At 43.3% G+C, this 20,094-nt stretch overlaps 1 protein-coding gene across 1 annotated transcript; it reads left to right on the forward strand.

The window, feature by feature from the left end:
- Positions 1-6,380: 6,380 nt before the first annotated feature.
- On the forward strand, positions 6,381-17,723 carry LOC309591390 (complement factor H-related protein 1-like). The gene is made up of 9 exons (XM_082313640.1): positions 6,381-6,508; positions 7,610-7,798; positions 8,671-8,859; positions 10,098-10,274; positions 12,081-12,257; positions 13,574-13,756; positions 14,503-14,703; positions 15,019-15,216; positions 15,358-17,723. The coding sequence occupies exons 1-9, from the start codon at positions 6,448-6,450 to the stop codon at positions 15,369-15,371; spliced, it is 1,389 nt and encodes a 462-aa protein (XP_082169766.1). The 5' UTR covers positions 6,381-6,447; the 3' UTR covers positions 15,372-17,723.
- Positions 17,724-20,094: the final 2,371 nt, after the last annotated feature.

Raw genomic sequence — 20,094 nt, forward strand, 5'->3', positions numbered from 1 at the left:
GTCCTAATCATTCCTGTGTCTATGAAAGATAGAACAAAAACTCTATTTCCCTTGAATGTGAAGGGTGTTTACATGATGGACTAGATCTGTAAGCAAAATCTTGCAAGGTAATTGGTATATCTGTGACATACCAGTAACACCACATAAGATCAACATTACTTAGGTATCAGTATCAGAAAAAACGAATTTGAATACAGATGTAACCAAACTGGGACAAATGGGGAAAAAGTAATTTGGGGCAGGTTGTTTATTTGGAACGAGACATGGGTGGAGAACGGGAAGTACAAGCATGGTGAAAAGAGGATCAATAAACAAGAAAAAGGATAATAAGGTCTGCACATGATGTAATTGAGACTCTCCAGGGATACCAGTCAAGCAGCCCTGCGCTTGATCACTGTAGCTTAGATCAGGCCAAAACCCCAAATCTCTAGTCTTGACCATACCACAGAGATCAAACCTGTTTCCATGGTCTGGAAGACCCGTTCAGGGCAGGGAGGAATGGCACGTTCTCTGGCTAGCAGGGAGGAACACCTGAGACAAACAGATGGAGCATCCACATATCACTGGGTTGGTGTCCATTCCAGGCGCAGTGGCATCAGCATCTTCCCAGTTGCTTCCTAACACCAGCCTGTGCCAGTGTATTTCTCTTGTTTGTTGTTTTTTTGTTTGTTTTGGTTTGTTTTTTTTTTTCAGCACATTCAGGACAGCATCCAGGTATTTTCTCTGGTAAAGAGAATGTGGATTTCTTTCGTTTTCCCCTTCTCAATTTTTTTTTTTTTTTGCATGAATTATTTGAAAAGAAACTTGTTGCTTGCAATTTGAAATCTGGGGCTATATTGTTTCTGTTAATTAGCACAACAGAATTAAGCGGGGGAAAAAAAAAAATGAGAGCTACAGATTGGGTTTCAAAATCTGAAATGTGTGAAATCCTGAAAAAGAAAGATTTACAATGTGAGTGTTACAAAACCAACAGAACACAGAATCCTTACAGAAGTTCATGAAGACACAGGAAGAGATCAAGTTGCTTTTGGGAAGGTAAGGAAACTTTGTTAGTGACTCCTTTCCGCTACCTTCATTTTCCTAGGATATGCTCATGCAAACGTGGCTCGGCAGCGCGGGAAGACATAGATCAGCTACAGCCACTGCTGTGGCAGCAGAGAAGCTGCTGCAGGCACGCAGCTCAGGCATGCTGTTGTGCTAGCGTGGGTGGCATGCTGAAAGCGCATCTGTCAAAACGCTGCGCTTAGTGTCTGTGGAATACATAGTACAAATCAGGCTCAGTGACATACAAGCCCAGGAGTGTTTCTGACCTCCCAAGTGTATCTGGAAGCAGAGAAAGAATTTTTATCTTTGACGTTATTTGCTTAGACTTACCGAACTGTTGTCCTAGAATAACTTTTGAAGTAACCATCAACATACCAAAGACTTCAATTTAACCCTTTAATAGTCCTGAACTTTTGCTGGCTTTCTGCATAGTTAGGCATAGAATTGCAGAATAAGAATCAGGTTGCTCAGGATCCTGTCTGGCTGAGTTTTTAATACCTCCAAGGAGATATTTTCTAACATTTCTGGGCAACCTGTTCCAATGTCTGTCTACCCTCATGGGGAATCTTTTTTCCTAATATCTAACTGGAACTTCTTTTGCTGCAGATTTGTGTCTGTTGTCTTTCATCCTATCACTGTGCATCTCCAAGAACAGTATGGCTCCGTCTTCTCTGTGCTCTCCCGTTAGGAAGCCAAAACAACAAATAAGGTCTCCTCCCAGCTGTCTCTTCTTAAGAAACATTTAGAAAAGAATGGGGTTTTTTTGGGTGTGTGAAGCACGATAAAAACAATTACATTTCTGTTGGTGCCTTTCCTTGTGTAGCAGAGCCTTCCCAATAGCATCAGAATGGCAATAGATCTCAGCTCTGTCATTTCATGGTGATAGTGCTGGCTTGGGAGTAGGTAGATGCTACGATAACATTTCTGCACCAAGTTTGGCCTGTGCAAGTTTGTTCCAGATCAGCCTTTTATTTGTTATCGTACAATCATAGAATGGTTTGGGTTGGAAGGGACCTTTAAAGATCATCTCATCCAACCCCCCTGCCATGGACAGGGACACCTTTCACCAGACCAGGTTGCTGAAAGCCCCGTCCAACCTGAGCTTGAATGTTTCCAGGGATGGGGCAGCCCAGCTTCTCTGGGCAAGCTGTTCCAGTGTCTCACCACCCTCATTGTAAAAAAAATTTCTTCCTTATATTCAGCCTAAATCCACCCTCTTTCAGTATAAAACTGTTGTTCTGTCATGACAGAGAGGCCTTTCCTCTTGCATAATAACCTTGCACTTTTGTGTTTTTTGCAAACATCAGCTGAAAAGGCATTCAGATTTATTTATAGATTGTAATTTCTGTTTTCCAGTGAAGTTCTTACTTCCATGGCACATAATTGAGGAAACTGACTTGTTTGGATATAAGTTCACAGAACAGGGAAATTCCTGTAACAGGCAAAGTTTTGATTTGTGCTGATTCAGACTGGCATGTTTTAACCACTGTGAACCTGTGTCCCAATGAAGTTTCAACAACTTATATTGGCTTTAAAAGGTTTCACGTAGTGAAGCTGATGGCCCTGTTGCCCGGACCTGTTGCCTTTGAGGAGCTCTGGATGAAGCATAAGAACATTTGGTAAATGTAAAAAGACCCTTCTCTTTAAAGAGCAGAACTGGGGAAAATGGAGGGAGATTAAAAGTCTCCAGAACATTTGTTGGAAGTAGAATTAAGAGCAATTTCCTATGTTTTAATAACTGGTGATTTACTTTCTGAAGTCCTGATATGAAGTCACTGGGTTTTAAAGTCTTTCCAGATATCACAGGCCTCCATTAAAAGATCTGATATCTGAAGGGGAAGGTAGTTGTCTTGGGGAACTCTGGGTAGAGTGGATACAAGAGCAGTACCGCAGCACTCAGTGGCATATAAAAAACCCAGCAGGTTTGGTAGAGCAAGAGGACAGTAATTTCTACTGCAAATTTTCTGTTCTATGACACTGACAAATGAAAGGCCCTGCTCTTCTGGTCTATGTTAAACCAACACCATGGTCCCAGGAGAATGGGCCTCGCAGGCCAACCAGTAGATGTGTTGGGTGCTGGCTTCTGGCTGCCCCTACACACAGAGGGCTCAGTCTTCTACACAGGGCTGGACACTGGTGTATGGAGTTCCCCTTCCCTTGTCCTGAGAAGCTATTGGTTTTGCTATGAATTAGATTGCCAGCATAACCTGCTAGTGGCTTCTCTAATCATGTAGACCCAAGCCACTTGAATTTATCTGCATGTGAGTCCAATTAAAGGTTGTGTTGTGGTTTAACCCAGCCAGCAGCTAAGGACCACACAGCTGCTCACTCACCCTCCCCACCACCACCCTGCCCCAGTGGGACGGGGGAGAGAATCAGAAGAGTAAAAGAAAGACAACTCATGGATTGAGATAAGAACGGTTTAATAATTGAAATAAAATAATGATAATAATGATAATAAATTGTAGTGAAAAGGAAAACAACAAAAACGAGAGAGAGGAACAAAACCCAGGAAAAAGAAGTGATGAAACAGCTCACCACCCAACAGCTGATGCCTAGGCAGTCTCCGAGCAGCGATCGCTGCCCCCCAGCCAACTCTCCCATACTGGGCATGACGCCATATGGTATGGCATAGCCCTTGGGCCAGTCTGGGTCAGCTGTGCTGGCCGTGCTCCCTCCCAGCTCCTTGTGCACTGGGCAGAGCATGGGAAGCTGAAAAGTCCTTGACTGGTGTAAGCACTACTAGCAACAACTAAAAGATCAGGGTGTTATCAACATTATTCTCACCCTAAATCCAAAATACAGCATTATACCAGCTACTAGGAAAAAAATTACCTCTGGTCTCCCACCACCAGCGTGTAACAAAATGTATGAAGTTGGCATATGTGAAAGAGCAAAGTTCGTCTCCTGCTGCTTTGTTACCCAGCTCGTATCAAAGCCATCTAGTCAGAGCTGGGCACAAGCAGTCACGTTCTCCCTTATCTGAGCAATGCTTTCAGGCAGGCTTCAGCCCGTGGCACTAGTGCAGAAGGCTGGGCTTGCTGGGCATCCTCCTATATTATGGCAAAGCCAAAGTGATTGTACACAGTGAGTATAGTCCTCTTCTACCCTGGTGTGGAGATCAGGTCTGTTTAAAACAGTGACTGTATTTTCTCAGGTGAATATAAGGAAACATGATCTCAAATATGAAGAACAGTTTCTTTTTTCTTTTTTATAAAAAGAAAGAAAGAGATAAATAAATCTCCATGTGGTGTAATAAAAATTATGCAACCACTTTGGAGCTGACCTACTGCAAACAGCTGCCTCATCATTAATTGCTATTTAGAAAAGGTAACTCAGTGTTTTCCAGTAACTGAGTTACAAATGAAGCCAAAAGTTAATGACCTATAAAAAGGGGCAGGAATGGTGGTAAATAAGGTGGAAATTAATTTTCTTTTAGTTCACCTTCTTTGTTGTTCTTAGTGCTATACTAAAAGGAAAAATTCCTGAGTGAGAGACCAGTCTTTCTGAAGCACGGGAGGATTAGAAGGTGAGGAAGAAGTGAGCCAGAAAGACTGGACTCAGAGTGAAATCCAGAAAGCTTTGTTATATACTGTTTGTGGGGTTCGTTGTTTTATATTGCAAACCTGTCAGGACTTCATAAACAACAGTTAGTGCTTAGGGTCACATTGGACTAGTACGTAAGAATCTAAAATACAAATAAATGCTACATGCCTCTAGAAATATCAGTCACATGTTTATGTTCTTGGTTTTCTCGAAGGAATGTACTTGGTTCCTTAAAAAAATGGTTAATACAGGTGTTAATGTTGGACATTCGTCACTGAGACTTTGTGGACTTTTAGAAAAAAGCCTTTCTGCAAGGTGTTTTGAAGTTCTGCCAGCTGTATGAAGTAGTATATCAATGATGATGAATTAGTTTAGCGTATTTAGTAATAGTAATATCTGTTGATCCTCAGATGGATGTTATCATTCAGTAAACAAAACAATGCCATGCATGTTTTTGAAGGGAGAAAAAACAACTCAAAGTCGATTGCTATGTTAGTTAATCCTGTATTTCACAACAGCAGCAAAAATATTTCACAATGTTTCACTAGCAGCAAGAAATATTTCATGATATTTCACTAGCAGCAAGTGCATTGGAAGAAAAAAATGAAAAAATGAGAATGTCTTAAAAAAAGAGATTGTGTAAGAAACTCCACAGAAAATGATCTTGAAAATAATCTTAGTATTGTCACGTGAGAATGGAGCTCGGTTCAGTCAAAGTTGTCCTGCTGGTGTAGCCCAATAAATACAATTTTTGCCATTGCTGATCAAAGAGCACAAGCTCTGCATTGACTTGATAACGCAGGATCTCTGGGCTTGTCTTGAGCTGATTTTAGCTTGTTTAGCTGTGATAGCAGTTGTTTAGCAATCACCCCATTGGCTGCCTAAATGTGTTTTAGTTTAGCTCTAATTCATACTGGTAACATGCAGTTATTGAGCTATCTATGACTCCAGACTAAAATGTGGTATGGGAAAGGAAAATGTGGGATGACATGAGGATGAACAGAGGTCAAAGACTGTAAAAACAAACCACAGTGGTCAAGCAGCGGCCCCAGTAGAAGTGCAACTTGCTCTTCTCCAGGTAAACACAAGTTTTGAAAACAGAGACACTGAATAACTGGGATCCAAAAAGGTGGGCTGTACTAAGAAAATACATACGTGTAAACACAAGGAGACCTCAGTACTTAGGAGGAAGGGACCCCTGCTACTTGCATTGAACTCTTCCCAACAAAAACTTTTGTACACTAATGGTTCACTGTAGCATTCCCCTCCTGTCTTGCTAGTCTCCTTGAGAAAGACTGGTGCTATCAACCAGAGAAGCAGGGGAAGGATGACTGTAACACCAGAGAAAGTGGTTAGGTACTAGGACAGTTTTTTCTGTAAATTACTTTTTTTTTTTTTTTTTTTTTTTTTTTTTTTTTTTTTTTTGACTATGAATGTTAGCATTGTTGGAAGTGGACTAAAAGTAACAGTATTTTTATTAGGCTGTTAAGATTTTAAGCAGACTGATAATAAATTATGGGCTCCACATATAAGGTGGTTTTAAAAATTTTAAATTTGCAAAGCTGAGTGCACTATATTCTGGGTTATAAACACACTGTGAGTTTTTGGTTATGGGTGTCATAATGCTTCTGTGTCAAGTTCAGTCTGAAAAGTTTTGTGAAAAAAGTATTGAAGCCTTTTTGCAACAATTGCCTAATTTATCTGTACAGATTGACTGCTGTGTTGCAAGAAAATTATGGGAGGAGATTGCAAGGACAACCTCCGGAATCATGAGGGTGACTACAAGTACACGCAACTTGGAGTACAGAAAATAGCAACTCTGTTGCAGAGGACATCGTTAACTTCCAAAGCTTGGAAATGACACTGTTGAGCCACACCATAGTGTTTCTCCTGTGGATGGGCTGTACTACATGCAAAGGTAAGTTATTAAATGAAAATCTATGCTTTTAACTGACACAGCTGGTGACAATCAAGAAAAATGAACTGCAAAAAAAACCCCAAAACTTAAACTATACCCTTTACTTTTAATAGAACTCCTTTCAGAAGTTTGGAATGAGACTTATAATTTAGAACCATTTATTTGAGAATATTTGCTTTGTATTTTCTTGTATGAGCTTGCTTCTTTGCCTTGTGCCTGAACTTAATGACTCTCATAAAGAACCTAACTTATTACAAGCTTTAACTCACTTAAAATACATTAATCCATATAAATTCTTTTGTATTTCAATTTAGCTACTATTGTTCTGAATACATACTATTAAAAATGCAGAATACTGATTTGATTTTAAACCATTATACAACTCTTAAAAAAATTGTTATTTCAATAAGTTATATGATACAAAAAACATTCTGCCTGAAGGAGGTCTTCACCGAATGTATACCTTTATTAAAATAACTAGTTTTAAACTCCGTGATTGATCCATTTATATCTATTCACCGTATCAAGATTCTTCTCCCCCTTCTGCCTTTAAAAGTGCTTTCTTGTATCTACCTTATACTTTCAAAAAATTATCCAGCTTCTTCATTTTAAAATGGTGGAACTAATTTTAGGAATCTGGGACAAATGGATTTATTTGTAGAATTAAAGAAAATTGAGAATCGTGACTGCATGTGTAAAACTTTATTCCAGTATAATTCTGGAAAACAGAAACCGTACTCTGAGAAATTCAGAATGTTATTCATATTTTCAATTAAATTGTTTTTAGTTTAGTAACTTTTTTTCAATGCAAAGACTGTGAAAATAGTAAAGACGGTGACAATTTCTTAGAGCAAGGGGATAGTGCTGTTTATTATTACAGCATGTTCATTGGAATATTATTTAATACCTGTGTAGTGCCATTATTTGCAGCTGTCAGTACTGTCCTGTATCTATCAATTAACAAGCACTTGTGCATGGTTTCTGCTGGAATAGCATGTAAACACCCATCCATCATTGGTGTTGAAGAAATTGCTAGTGGGGATAAATCAGGATGAGAAGAAAATGGCAGCGTGCAGTCAAATAACAAGAATCTGTGCACAGCTTCTGCAGGAGCAGCCTGTGAAGACCCACCTCTCATTGACTTTGGAGAAATTGTTAGTGAGCATAAATCACGATATAAGGAAAGTGACAGAGTGCAGTATGTGTGCAACCCTGGATACACTTTATCAGGATCAGAATGGGTAACATGCCATGAAAAAATCTGGGTACCTGGACCACCACAATGCTTGGGTAAGTGTAACTTCTATTGCTGGCTGACTTTGTACAGGTAGACAATTCTAATCATTCTTAAAGTAGGAGTTTCAGAATTAGGTTTACATTTGTTGCTTGATTACCAAGTCTGTAATGGACCAAAACTAACCCCTGGATTCAATATCTCTTGACTTGTGGATCTTGGGCTTTAGGGTCCCAAAATCATTTCCACTCAATCATGTTTTTTTATTGCGAGAGTTTTGGAGTTGTCTGTCTGGAAGGTTACAAGCAGATAAACATTTTGTCTACACTTCCAAGAACTTGTGCAACAATGCACAGGTACTGACAATGGTGTCAGCCTCTTTCCCCCAGTGACTACATTTGTTAAGACATACTTTCATGTAGTTTCCCAACTGTCCCCCACATGCAGGAGGAGCGTTGCTGTCGCAAGCTGCTTTGCTGTCTTCAATTTCCTCCTTAGAGCTCTTTGTTAGGAGGCTTATAAAATTAATTTTTAATCCTAGGTAATGGAAACATAACAGGGATAAAATGAGACTTACTCCCACTGATTTCATTGATTAATGATTTCAAGGACGACGGTCTCCTGAAATCAGTACCTCGTGAGAACATCACTGCTGATTGCAAAGTCTGTAAAGTTGTCTTTTATACATGTGAATAAGAATATGCTTGGAAGTTGTGCCATATCATTGATAAACTACCTAAAACTGAACATCCCGAATTAATTGTGATAGAGATCAAGTGTTTAAGTTGTCTGTATTTCACTTTTAAAAATCATTGCTGAGTGAGAAGCAAGCTGTTTTTGCACTATCTTTGCTGAGGAGGTGCTTCACATGCTGAAAGCCACCAAAGACTCATGCTCCACCATTTTTAATTTTTCTTGTTTCCCCTAGCACCATGTACCATTACAAAACAGCAACTGGAAGCCCAAAACCTACTTCTCTCCAACGGACAAAGACACACGTTTTTGATTCAAAGTGGTCGTTGGCAGAAATTTATGTGCATGACAGGATTTAAACTCTCAGCCTCTCCTATCGAGAAGTGTTTTAATGGGCATATCAAGCTTCCTTCATGTATCGCTGGTAAATATCCACCACACTTGAATAATTTTGATCTGTCAGATACACCTTGTGTGTAATTTTGCAGTTGTTCACTTATATGAACTGCATCTGCCTGTACTATCAGAGACTGTTTATTCAATGGGCAATTGGTTTTCCCACCACAGATACACTTGCTGATGGTAAGGGTGTGTGTGAATCTAGCGCAGAAGGGAAGTCACCAAAATTAAAGGTGCATGATGTGGGAGAATCTCTCCCTTCCTTTTTACTTAAACCAAAAGAAAAATTTGCATTTCAGATGCACAGTTCATCTGATCCGTTGTAGACTGAGTTTTGTATTTGAGTAGAAAAATAAGTCCTGCAGTTACCTGTTTCTCTCCATTTCTTGTGAAAGGACTCTTTCATGGCTCGCTAGGATAAAGATGTCTGAGTTGGTAAGTTGAATACAGGTGCCACCTGAGTTCGGAAAAGTGTTTCAGAAAAAATTTCTTCATAACAGATGTTTTATGAAGACGTTTTACCTTGACTTCTATAACTCAACAGGAGATGTATCTGCCTGGTGCCAGTGTGCAGCATGAATGTGAAAGCAATTTTCAAATTATGGGTGTAAATTATGTTTGTAAATTTACTCAACCAGGAATAAATATTTGTTTTTTTTTTTTTTTTTCATTTTTATTCCCTCATGATTTTCCTCCTTTTCTTTTTGTGGCTTCTTCCTGTAATAGGAGTGTAAATGATATGGTATAACTCAGGTTATCTATTCTAAAGTAAATGCTGAGGAATCCGTAATCCAATTGTTAAGCAGTCCTAGTTGGACGCAAGGCTGACTTTTTGAATGCAGTTCAGTTTTAAAACATTCCTTTGTATTCTTGCAATCTTTGTTCAGTTCCTGTCTCTGCCAGGTGAGTCCTGGGTGCCGCCTCGTAATCCAAGGATCTGTTTTCTACAGAGTCCACTAGTGGCTAGGAGTTGCTTTGGTGCTCCAGTGATGGAAACCACTTTGGTATAGTAAGGGACAGAAGCCCTTATTAAAATTTTCTGGCCTGGTTAGAAACAGGATCAAAATATTTCAGTGACTGCAGTCCATGCCTATTTAGGGGAATGACTTATTCAATCTTCTGTATGCTACCTTTTCTATAAAATCCACTGTCAGCGCATGACTATGCTGATGTTAGAAAAAGCTCTCTAAAGCATCTGTTTGGTGGAAACTCATTCTATGGGTATCACATTAGCACAAGCATCAGCTTTGTGTATCTTTTCAGAACTGCAATGTGGAAGCATTCCAAAAGTTGCCAATGCTCAAATTGAAGGCAGAAAGAAGGAAACTTATGAGCCTGGTGAAACAATTCGCTACCAGTGTGATGCAGGGTTCCTGACTGTTGGTCTCCCCGAGATTATTTGCCGAGAAGGCAATTGGACAGCACCGCCCTTCTGCGAAGGTATAGGTTCTGCTTCTCAAAGTCGTCTGTGATCCTTCTTAGTCTTTCATGTTGTTAATTGAAATGATGTCAAGTCAGGCATGCAGGTGAGTCAGGCCAATAGAGCCAAGAGGTGACTTGCTTTGCATGGGCTGCCACGACACCTAATTTGGTGGCTCTTGAGAAAGAAGCAGCAGGGCAGATCAGCAGAGAAATTGTTTCCCCTGTGGGCTGAAGCTAGTAGCTGAAGCTTAGCTCTCTGCCGAAATCAAGCAGGCAGAGGGTTCTGGAGGAAGGGATGCTGGCTGCAAAGGAGGACATAACTGCTAGGGTAACGTATCTTATTTTCACATCTCTAAGGATGTCAGTTTCTGAAAGTTGCCTGCAAATCGTAAAGAAATCACTTCACTTTCCAGCCCTTTGGCACACAATGCTCTACAGCACCAATCTGCACCTTGGGCTGATCTCTGCAACTCCTTTTCTCTTTTTAGTCACTCTAGGCAAAAATAATGGCGTCTGGTGTAGCGTTGCAGAATAAAGACCATACTATCTTCCTTTTCTACCTGTAGAAAATGATCTGCATTACACAAACCATTTTCGCTTGTCAGGCATAATGGTGCTCTGAAATGCAATATTCTGTGATTGTCATATTGCTGCACCACTGTTCTTAAATGCCCCTGAAAATAGACTGGCTTTGGTGGCATGCTGAAATACAGAGTGCAGTATGAATGTGAAAGCAATTTTCAAATGATGGGTGGAAATCGTGTCACTTGTACAAATGGAGAATGGTCACAAGCACCAACTTGCAAAGGTAGGAATCCATGCTCTTATCTTGCCTGTTAGCATAGAGGGGACTGTTTGTTTACCACTCTAAAGACTTGACTTCTGCTTTCTTTGTGGACCCCAGCTTTCTACTTGCTATTGCTTCCTTGCACAGCACTTTAATTGAGCTTGATGCTTCTTGACATACTGGGGGTATTTTCATCAACGTCAAAAACGTCTTGAAGAAGCAGGGCCTAAAATGTGCTGCTCTGACGTTCTCCGGTCTGATACTGGTATTTCCCCAGAGTCGGCCATTTCAGCAACCTTCAGTAGAAGGACATGTAAGGGCTCCTCTGTTCTGTTCAAACCTGGCAGGGAGTATCTGAATGGAAGAAGCAGTAGGGGAGAGAAACAGCTGTTCCTCTCCAGGGCTCCACTCTGACTGATACAGAGCCTAGCAGAGAGTCAGATCTAAACCACGTAAGATCTGCTAGGGCTATGGAAGTGGGAAGAGCGTTCCCATGTCGAGGAACTGTCAGGAGCTGTGCTCCTGTCCCCCTGCCCAAATCTGTGGCTGCAGGGTGAACAAGTGCTACTTGGCTTTCACAAAGCTCCGTGGAGCTGACTGTGCCTACCTGCCCCTGAGCAGTGCAGGCTGACGAGCTCCTCCAGCACTGCTGGTCCTCCAGAGGTCTGCGGTTCAGCGTAGCACCAGCTTGGCTGCTCCCCCTGGGATTTCCAGGAATGCCACGGCTCCCTGGGGAGAGGGACATGGGCATGCAGGAAGGCTGCTGTGGCTTCTTGTGCCGTAAGGTGTAGCTACAGAAACGCTGGCTTTTTCTAGAAGCTCTCGGTGACCCTGCCATCTCCTGAGAGTCCCAGAAAGTGTTCTGCTGCCACTGTCACACCTCATCGCTTTCTCCAGGGTGAACTCTTGAAGCTGTGACCCACCTGAGGCAGAAAATCTGGACAGAAATTGTAACAAGGTTGATTCCTTTAACTCTCGGTTGTGTAGGGGAAAACCCCAACGACTGCAACCGTGACTGCAGCAGTGTCTCTTTTCAGATGCGACGTGTGAACCTCCTCCAGAAATTGCTGGTGGTAAAGTTCAAGGTGTTAAGAAGTCAAGGTATTTGCCTGGGGAGAGTGCTCGCTATCAGTGCTGGCGAGGTTTTGAGATGACTGGGGCTTCCACCGTAGCATGTCAGAACGGGGTCTGGACAGAGCTGCCAAAGTGCAAAGGTAATTTCTCTCTCTCTTCATACAGTCGCCTGTCAGTGAGACTGTCACGAAGCTGACTCAGTGGCGTTTACTTCTGCAAATTTCAGTCTCATTACTGTGCACAAGTGCAGTGTATCTGGCACACTCAGGAAAAAGCCATTTTCCCAGGTGTCTATTCAGGTGAGTTTAGCAGCTGAGTGACCCAGGTGGCTTCACTCGAGACGGCCCCATCTGGAAAACCACCCTGAGGCTGAGAGCGGTTGCTGGCCAGGTCTAATTTTGAGCCACCACCCTTGGACTTCTGCGAGTCTACTTTCTGTGCCTGCCTGATGAGAAGAGAGTGAGACATTTTGCCATCTACGTTGGAGAACAGAGCCCACAGCTTCCCTGCTGGGTGACATCCAGATTATGCAGCTGATGCATTGCTATATTGAATGCCGTGGAGTCGAATCAACTGTTAAATCAGCTGAGGGTAGAATTTGATGTGTGAGCCAGTCCCTAGGTACCGTGTTGGTGCCTCCTAGGATTTCATGAGCGCACTGAATAATCTCATTTGTTTTCCTTAGACATCATACAGACATTTTCAGCACCTGAACCAATGCAGCAGCATTTGACTCAAACAGCACCCAGCTGGGAGCTGAAAGGGCTGCAAAACCAGCAGATGGATTCAGACCAGGCTCCATATTGTGGCTCCCGAACACAGTGCCAAGTGCAGAGAGTGTCACTGCTGGTACCAAGGGATCTGGGTCTTCTCTGAAGATTTCCCAGTGCCAGGTCCGTTGGAAGGCCGGACTTGGCAGCAGTGTGGTGCTTGAATAGGTATAAAAGTGCAACAGTGCTTGAATAGGTATAAAAGTGCTACAGTGCATCAGGACTGACACGGGTGAGCTCCCAAGTGGCCGTAAGGGGCCCACGGAGCCCAGGGGCTATCCCATGAGTGATTGCAGTGGTGCAGTTCAGTGACAATCCTTAGTGTTTGCAATTGGATCCACTTTCCTCGCTGCTCAGGCAGTACAGGGAGGAGGTGGCTGTCAGGCTCTTCTGCGGAAAGAGCTGTGCCAAACGCTACACCATTACGCAGGACAAGAGGGAGTCCTGCAGACAGCTGCAGGCACTTCAGCCGTGGGCAAACGGGGTGACCTGGTAGCTGGGAGTCCCAGCACTGGAGAAATGAGAAACTCTTGCTCTTTTTCACCTGTCGGGTATTTGGTTTTCTCTCTGCTTTCCTCCAGGTCTCTCAGAGCAGTGCCAACGTACTGTCCGGTAGTATTTGTGCTCAGGCCCCTGTTGCAATTAAACTCGCATGGCTTTCCCTCTGATTGGGAATTTTCTTCCAGGGAAAGGAGGCAAATGTGGCCCGCCTCCAGTTATTGAAAACGGGGACCTTCTTTCCTTCCCCATGCAAGAATATCCACAAGGTACAACTCTGGAATACAAATGCCCAAGTCTCTACGTCCTGGAAGGATCTCAGTATATCACCTGTGCTGATGGGCAGTGGACAACCCCCCCAGTTTGCCTAGGTAGGTGGAAGCACATGCTGAGTGGCCAAAGGCCGTGTGATTGCTCCCGTTGTCTTTTTCTCAGATCCTGAGGGCATCACTTGTGCAGCAGCACTTGTGCTGGGGCTGTGATGCTGGCAGGGCAGAACAACAACGAGTCCTCCTTTTGTCCAGAAGGAGTTTCTTCTTGACCTTAGCTTGTGTAGTCCCCTCTGCTGTCTGCTGTCTCTCGCCACCACAGCGGGTTTGGGAGGAGGGGAGTTTGGCGGAACCCCCCTGTGTGAGGGGATCACCATGACTGTACAGGGCTCGCGAGCTGGGGACGCTGCTATGGTCCGCAGGCTGTGAGTGGGGAGGATGGGTCTGAGTGGGTGGCAGCGCTGCGGATATCTGAGGGTGTGTCCGTGGCATGGTCATGAGGAAATGAATTTAGGGAAGTGCTGGGCAGAAGGGAAGGAAGCCCCTCAAAAATACATAGGGAAGTTCATTGGTGCCTGGTGACTTCCCCCACCTGTGCTTCGATCTTGCCCTGTGTGACTGGCAGAGGGAAAAGGCTTCTCCATAGCTCTGCATGGGGTCTCAGCCATGGTCTTGTTTCTCTTTAGCTTGGATTGTGAATGTCTTTGCTGTCACAAGTAACAGAGGGTCAGAGCAAATAGCTGGAAGCGTTTTGTGATGCAAAGAACTTCTGTAGGCTCTAGGGGGAGCAACGTTGCCTGTGGTGCATCTGTATGAAGTGATGACGCTCTTCTCTTGCCTTTTTCAAGTGGCCTGTACAGCATCTGAAGAACGCATGGAGAGAAACAATATTGAGCTGAAATGGCTTGCAAGAAATAAGCTGTATTCCAGATCGGGTGACTTTATTGAATTTCGGTGTAAAAGAGGATATTCGCAGGCCCCAGGATCTTCCCCATTCAGAGCACAGTGTGTGGAGGGGACCTTAGAATATCCATGGTGCAAGCCAGGAAGTAAGTCATCTCTACTCCCGCCACAGCTTAGCCACTGTGTTGTTGCATTTTTAGTGCTGAAGCCGAGGGGAAGGCCCTTAGCTTTCCTGGGGAAGTGCCTGGAGAGGTAGTAGCTGGGCACCAGGGTGTGGGAGCATCCCGTAAGCTGCAGGCGGTGAGGGACAGTGCCCCCAAGAAGCCGTTGACCGGCCTACCTGAGCTGGAAAGACTGCTGGGGAAAGGGCTCTCGGGGGCTCTCAGCTGGTACTAACAGTTTCAGAGCATCACTTGTTCAGCGTGAGGTCTACAGGCAAATAATGAAAGCGCTTTTTGCAGAGAACTGTACAGTGCATGAGAGGAGGATGGAAACAAACAATATTCAACTACAGTCATCAAGACGGTCAAGCACTTCCACCTATCGCTCTGGGGATTTTATCTTCTTTGAATGCAAATGGCTTTACCAAAGAGTTTCACACCGTGAGGCATTTAGAGCAGAGTGCCTGGATGGAATCATTAAGTATCCTACATGTGAACGTAAGTGCGTGGCACCGAGGACCCGGGGGGGCTGTAGGAGGCAGCTTTTCTGAAATTGCCTGTCCGCTGCTCTGAGGAAACAGTGTGGCATGTCAGGCTTGGTCTTCATGCCTTTTCCCTTTTTTTCTCTTTATGCTGCAGGGATTTTTGGCTAATTGGAAATGACATGAAGGAGCCCAGCTGTGGAAATGAAAGATGCCTCAACAGACCCAGTGATTTGAGCTCAATTTTTCCTGGTGTTTCCCGTTTTGTTGTGCTTTGTTTGCAGCTTAGCCAATGTTCTGTCTTGGAATTTGTGCATTTTTTTTCTTTTTATTATTGGATGATTGTGTTTACATTTTATCCACATTCTTTCCATTTTTGTAAATGTATTTACATTTTGTAAATGTGTTTACATTTTATCCATCTGAATGGTTGTGCTTACATTTTATCTGTTCTATATTGATCTCACTGTTATTTTTATTAACAATTGTGTCCTGAAATAGGCTGGCTTTGGTGGCATACTGAGACAAGAATTAAAGCCCGCAGGTAATTTGATTATCAGCAAGTAGAGTGTGTTTGGCCTTGTCTGCTCCTAGCTGCTTCTCCATGCGCTTGCCTGGAAACTCCCCTGGGGTCATGGCAGAGGTGAGTGTCCTGACCGCTTGATCAGGATGCGCAAGTGAGTGGAGTCTCCTTTAAATGACTCAAGGAAGTCTCTAGATCACAGACACAGTTCTTGGGGAGGACTTGAGCCTCCCTGACATTTGCTGGAAGAGCAAGATGTTGGGCTGCAAGTAATTGGGGTTTCTTGATGGAGGTGGGATGACTTCTTGGTCCAGGCCCTAGAATTGGTCCTTCCATCCTTATATTTTCTAGGGAAATTTGTGATGGTGTCTTCATGGTCCCAGGACCTTCTTGATTTTTTGGTAGTTGGTCTGGTGAGAAGACATTGCAGCTGATGTATGGGAACAGCTAACACATTTGTGTATCATTGATGTCTCGCTGGGCAGGGGAAGGTTGAGGGAGTGTTTTTGCTGCCTCTTACCTATTGGACTTTGTAGATGATATGCAGGGGTTTTTTTCTTGTTCACTTTTCTAAGATTTTTTTTGAAAGCCAGTGTGCGCAGCCCACCTGGCACTGTGCAGCAAGGTTGATTTTTTTCATTGGCCTTTGGTGCCTTCATCTAAGAGGGTTTTTTCTTTAATCTCATCTGATTCCACTGAGGTCATGAAAATCACTAAACCATCATGCTGTATTTGTATATAGTTAAAGGAGCCTATTTCAATATTCATGTGGGTTATTTAATAAGGGATGATTTCTCTCTAAGAAAATGAAGCAAGAAATACTGCTTTTGTTGTTCCTTTTGCTGGATGATAAGGGAGATTTTGGAACAGCTAAATCTTTGCTTTGGCAGCCCCATAACCAAATAACTTGACATATTTTCTTAGAATAAGATGTGAACAGAGCAAAGGCGAGCTGACTTCCTGAACCCAGACAGGTCTTTTGTTGCAGGGACCTGGAGAAGAGGGAGCCCTTCAGCTCAAGACCAGATAAATCAATGCTGAAGGTCCTCTAGAACAGTGGTCTCCAAAGTGGGGTGCATGCACCCCAAAGGGTTCGGAAGATGATCCATCAGGGCACGGGAAGAAAATATTAGAACTTCTATTTATATTTTTTTTTGGTCAAAAAAAAAAAAAAAAGATGATGATAAGTTTTACTGATATTTAATATTCAGATTTGACAGCGGTGATTACACTTGGTCCTGATGCCAGAGGGTTCCATGTCACGTATGGTACCAATGTGTCCTGGGAGGCAGAGTAGGTGCTCCATAATGCAGAGCTGTTCACAGTGGCACCCTCACTCATTCGCTTTCAGCATATTGCAATGCATTGCAGTTTATGCATGCCCAGTTAAGTACAATTGTGGATTGTATTTAGTTTTAACCAAACTAACCCTCACAAAATGGAGAGGTGGCTTAAAAAGATTCCTTGCAAAGAAACTGCAGACAGAAGATAACACACAAACAAACAACAAGAAAATAGTGGAGCCAACACTTCTACTCCCAGTATGAGCTCTTCATCAGCCACATTATGAGTTAAAAACAATGTCTCTAATCACATCTGACAGGAAGCCAATTGCAACATTTGAAATTGTGAAGCAGACTATTTGAAATATGGATTTAAATCCGCTATTGTTAACAATGAACCTTGCTCTTAGTATATTGTGCCTTAGATATTAGCTAATGCTAGCAAGACATTTAAAAAATAAGCATCCAGAACATGAAGACAAACCTCTACAGTTTTTTCAGTGATGCTTTAAGTCATGTTATACTCAATCCAGTACTTTACAAAATTTCACTAAACTTAATGATAAACATTTAGAAGCCTCTTTCAAGGCTTCTCACTTGATAGTGAAAGGCAAAAAGATGCATAGAATCATAGAATCCTTAAGGTTGGAAAAGACCCTTAAGATCATCGAATCCAACCGTTAACGTAGCACTGCCAAATCCACCACTAAACCACATCCTCGAGCACCACGTCTACCCGTCTTTCAAATACCTCTAGGGATGGAGATTCAACCACTTCCCTGGGCAGCCTGTTCCAATGCCTGCCTACCCTTTCAATGAAGAAGTTTTTCCTAATATCCAACCTAAACTTCCCCTGGCGCAGCTTGAGGCCGTTTCCTCTTGTCCTATCGCTTGTTACTTGGGAGAAGAGACTGACCCCCACCTCACTACAACCTCCTCTCAGGTAGTTGGAGAGAGCAATAAGGTCTCCCCTCAGCCTCCTCTTCTCCAGGCTAAACAACCCCAGCTCCCTCAGCCGCTCCTCCTAAGACTTGTGCTCTAGACCCTTCACCAACTTCGTTGCCCTCCTCTGGACACGCTCCAGCCCCTCCATGTCCTTCTTGTAGTGAGGGGCCCAAAACTGAACACAGCACTCGAGGTGTGGCCTCACCAGTGCCGAGTACAGGGGCACTATCACCTCCCTGGTCCTGCTGGCCACACTATTCCTGATACAAGCCAGGATGCCATTGGCCTTCTTGGCCACCTGGGCACACTGCTGGCTCATGTTCAGGCGGCTGTCAGCCAGCACCCCCAGGTCCTTTTCTGCCAGACAGCTCCCCAGCCACTCCTCCCCCAGCCTGTAGCGTTGCATGGGGTTGTTGTGACCCAAGTGCAGGACCCGGCACTGAGCCTTGTTGAACCTCATGCAGTTGGCCTCAGCCCATCGATCCAGCCTGTCCAGGTCCCTCTGCAGGGCCTTCCTGCCCTCCAGCAGATCGACACTCCCACCCAACTTGGTGTCATCTGCAAACTTACTGAGGGTGCACTCAATCCCCTCATCCAGATCATGAATGAAGATATTGAACAGGACCGGCCCCAACACTGAGCCCTGGGGAACACCACTCGTGACCGGCCGCCAACTGGATTTGACTCTGTTAACCACCACTCTCTGGGCTTGGCCATCCAGCCAGTTTTTAACCCAGTGCAGAGTGCACTTATCCAAGTGCACATACCATTGGGGAAACACTTGTTCTTCCTGCTACAGTAAAAATGCTCGAAATAATACACAGAAGACAATATGGTGACAAAGTAAAATACATTCTTTTGTCAGCAAATACTGTTGGAAGATGCATAGAAAATACTGCTGAAGATTTGAAGCAACAGGTATTAGAACAAATTATGCAAAGCGTGTGTGTGCATTTAAAAGTCCACTTAAACCAAGTTTAGCAGTGTCACGTTGCTTTGTATTCCTTTTCCACCTATGGCAAATAGCTAAAGTAGAAAGCCAAGTAAGTGAAGGCAAACATGATGACTAACATCACCTTCCCTTGACGATTTTCATGTTATTCTGTAACCTGCAGTGTTTGAAGACAGTGGATCATAATGTTAGTGTAGGCTGTCACATGGCAGACTGCATAGCCCAGCTTTGATCTGTGACGGCACTTGAGTCTTCTCGGAGCCTGAATCAATGAGCAAATAGGCCTTCTAGTGCAGGATTATTTCTGTGTCTAGGAATTCTGTGTCTAGGGTAGTCAAGCACTGGAACAGGCTGCCCAGGGAAGTGGTTGAGTCCCCATCCCTGGAGGTATTTAAAGGATGGGTAGATGTGGTGCTTAGGGACATGGTTTAGTGGTGGACTTGGCAGTGCTGGGTTAATGGTTGGACCTGTTGATCTTAAAGGTCTTTTCCAACCTAAACAATTCTATGATTCTAATTCATTGCATTTGCTGCCCTTGCCATGTTGTCAAAGGAGCAGACATTCCCTTTAGCCGTCTGGACTGTGGATAGCGTATTTAAATATTCATTTTGAAAATAAAAGAAAATGTTTTTTTTCCAAACTTTGGTGAAGCCTCTTGTTGCTAAACCTCATTCATATGATAGGAAAAATACTGCCAGCACTTTTGACGTGAAGCAATAAGCTACTGTAGTGCATTTATTTTTTGCATTCTTTTTAGCAGCCTTACAAATGCATCATCTGCCCTCTAATGTTGCCAGCAGAGACATCCTCCTCCGGCTATAGCCAGAGACCAGAGCTGGAGGTCTGGTGGAAATACAAGTGTAGAAAACTGTATGCAATGTCAGTAACAGAATGAGAAGAAATCTTGACAACGTATGGCATGAACAAGATTAACCAATATTGTGAACACAGTGTTAGTGATAATACAATGGTAAATTGAATACAGTGATCAACTAAATCACTTGTACTGCAAACTCCAAGTTAAAAAAAAAAAAAAAATCCAAGTTGTACAAATGCAAAGACTCCTTTTGGCATCTCCTGTATAGCTGCACTGAAGGGACCTTGCTGGGAATCCTCACACTTTTAAAGTGAGTCTTGCTGTCTTGGTGGGAGAGCAGAGCACGGCCCCACTGCCACCTTATTGCAGCTCCT

This window comes from Platalea leucorodia (genome assembly GCF_965183815.1).
Source record: "Platalea leucorodia genome assembly, chromosome: 5".
NCBI classification, from domain to species: domain Eukaryota; kingdom Metazoa; phylum Chordata; class Aves; order Pelecaniformes; family Threskiornithidae; genus Platalea; species Platalea leucorodia.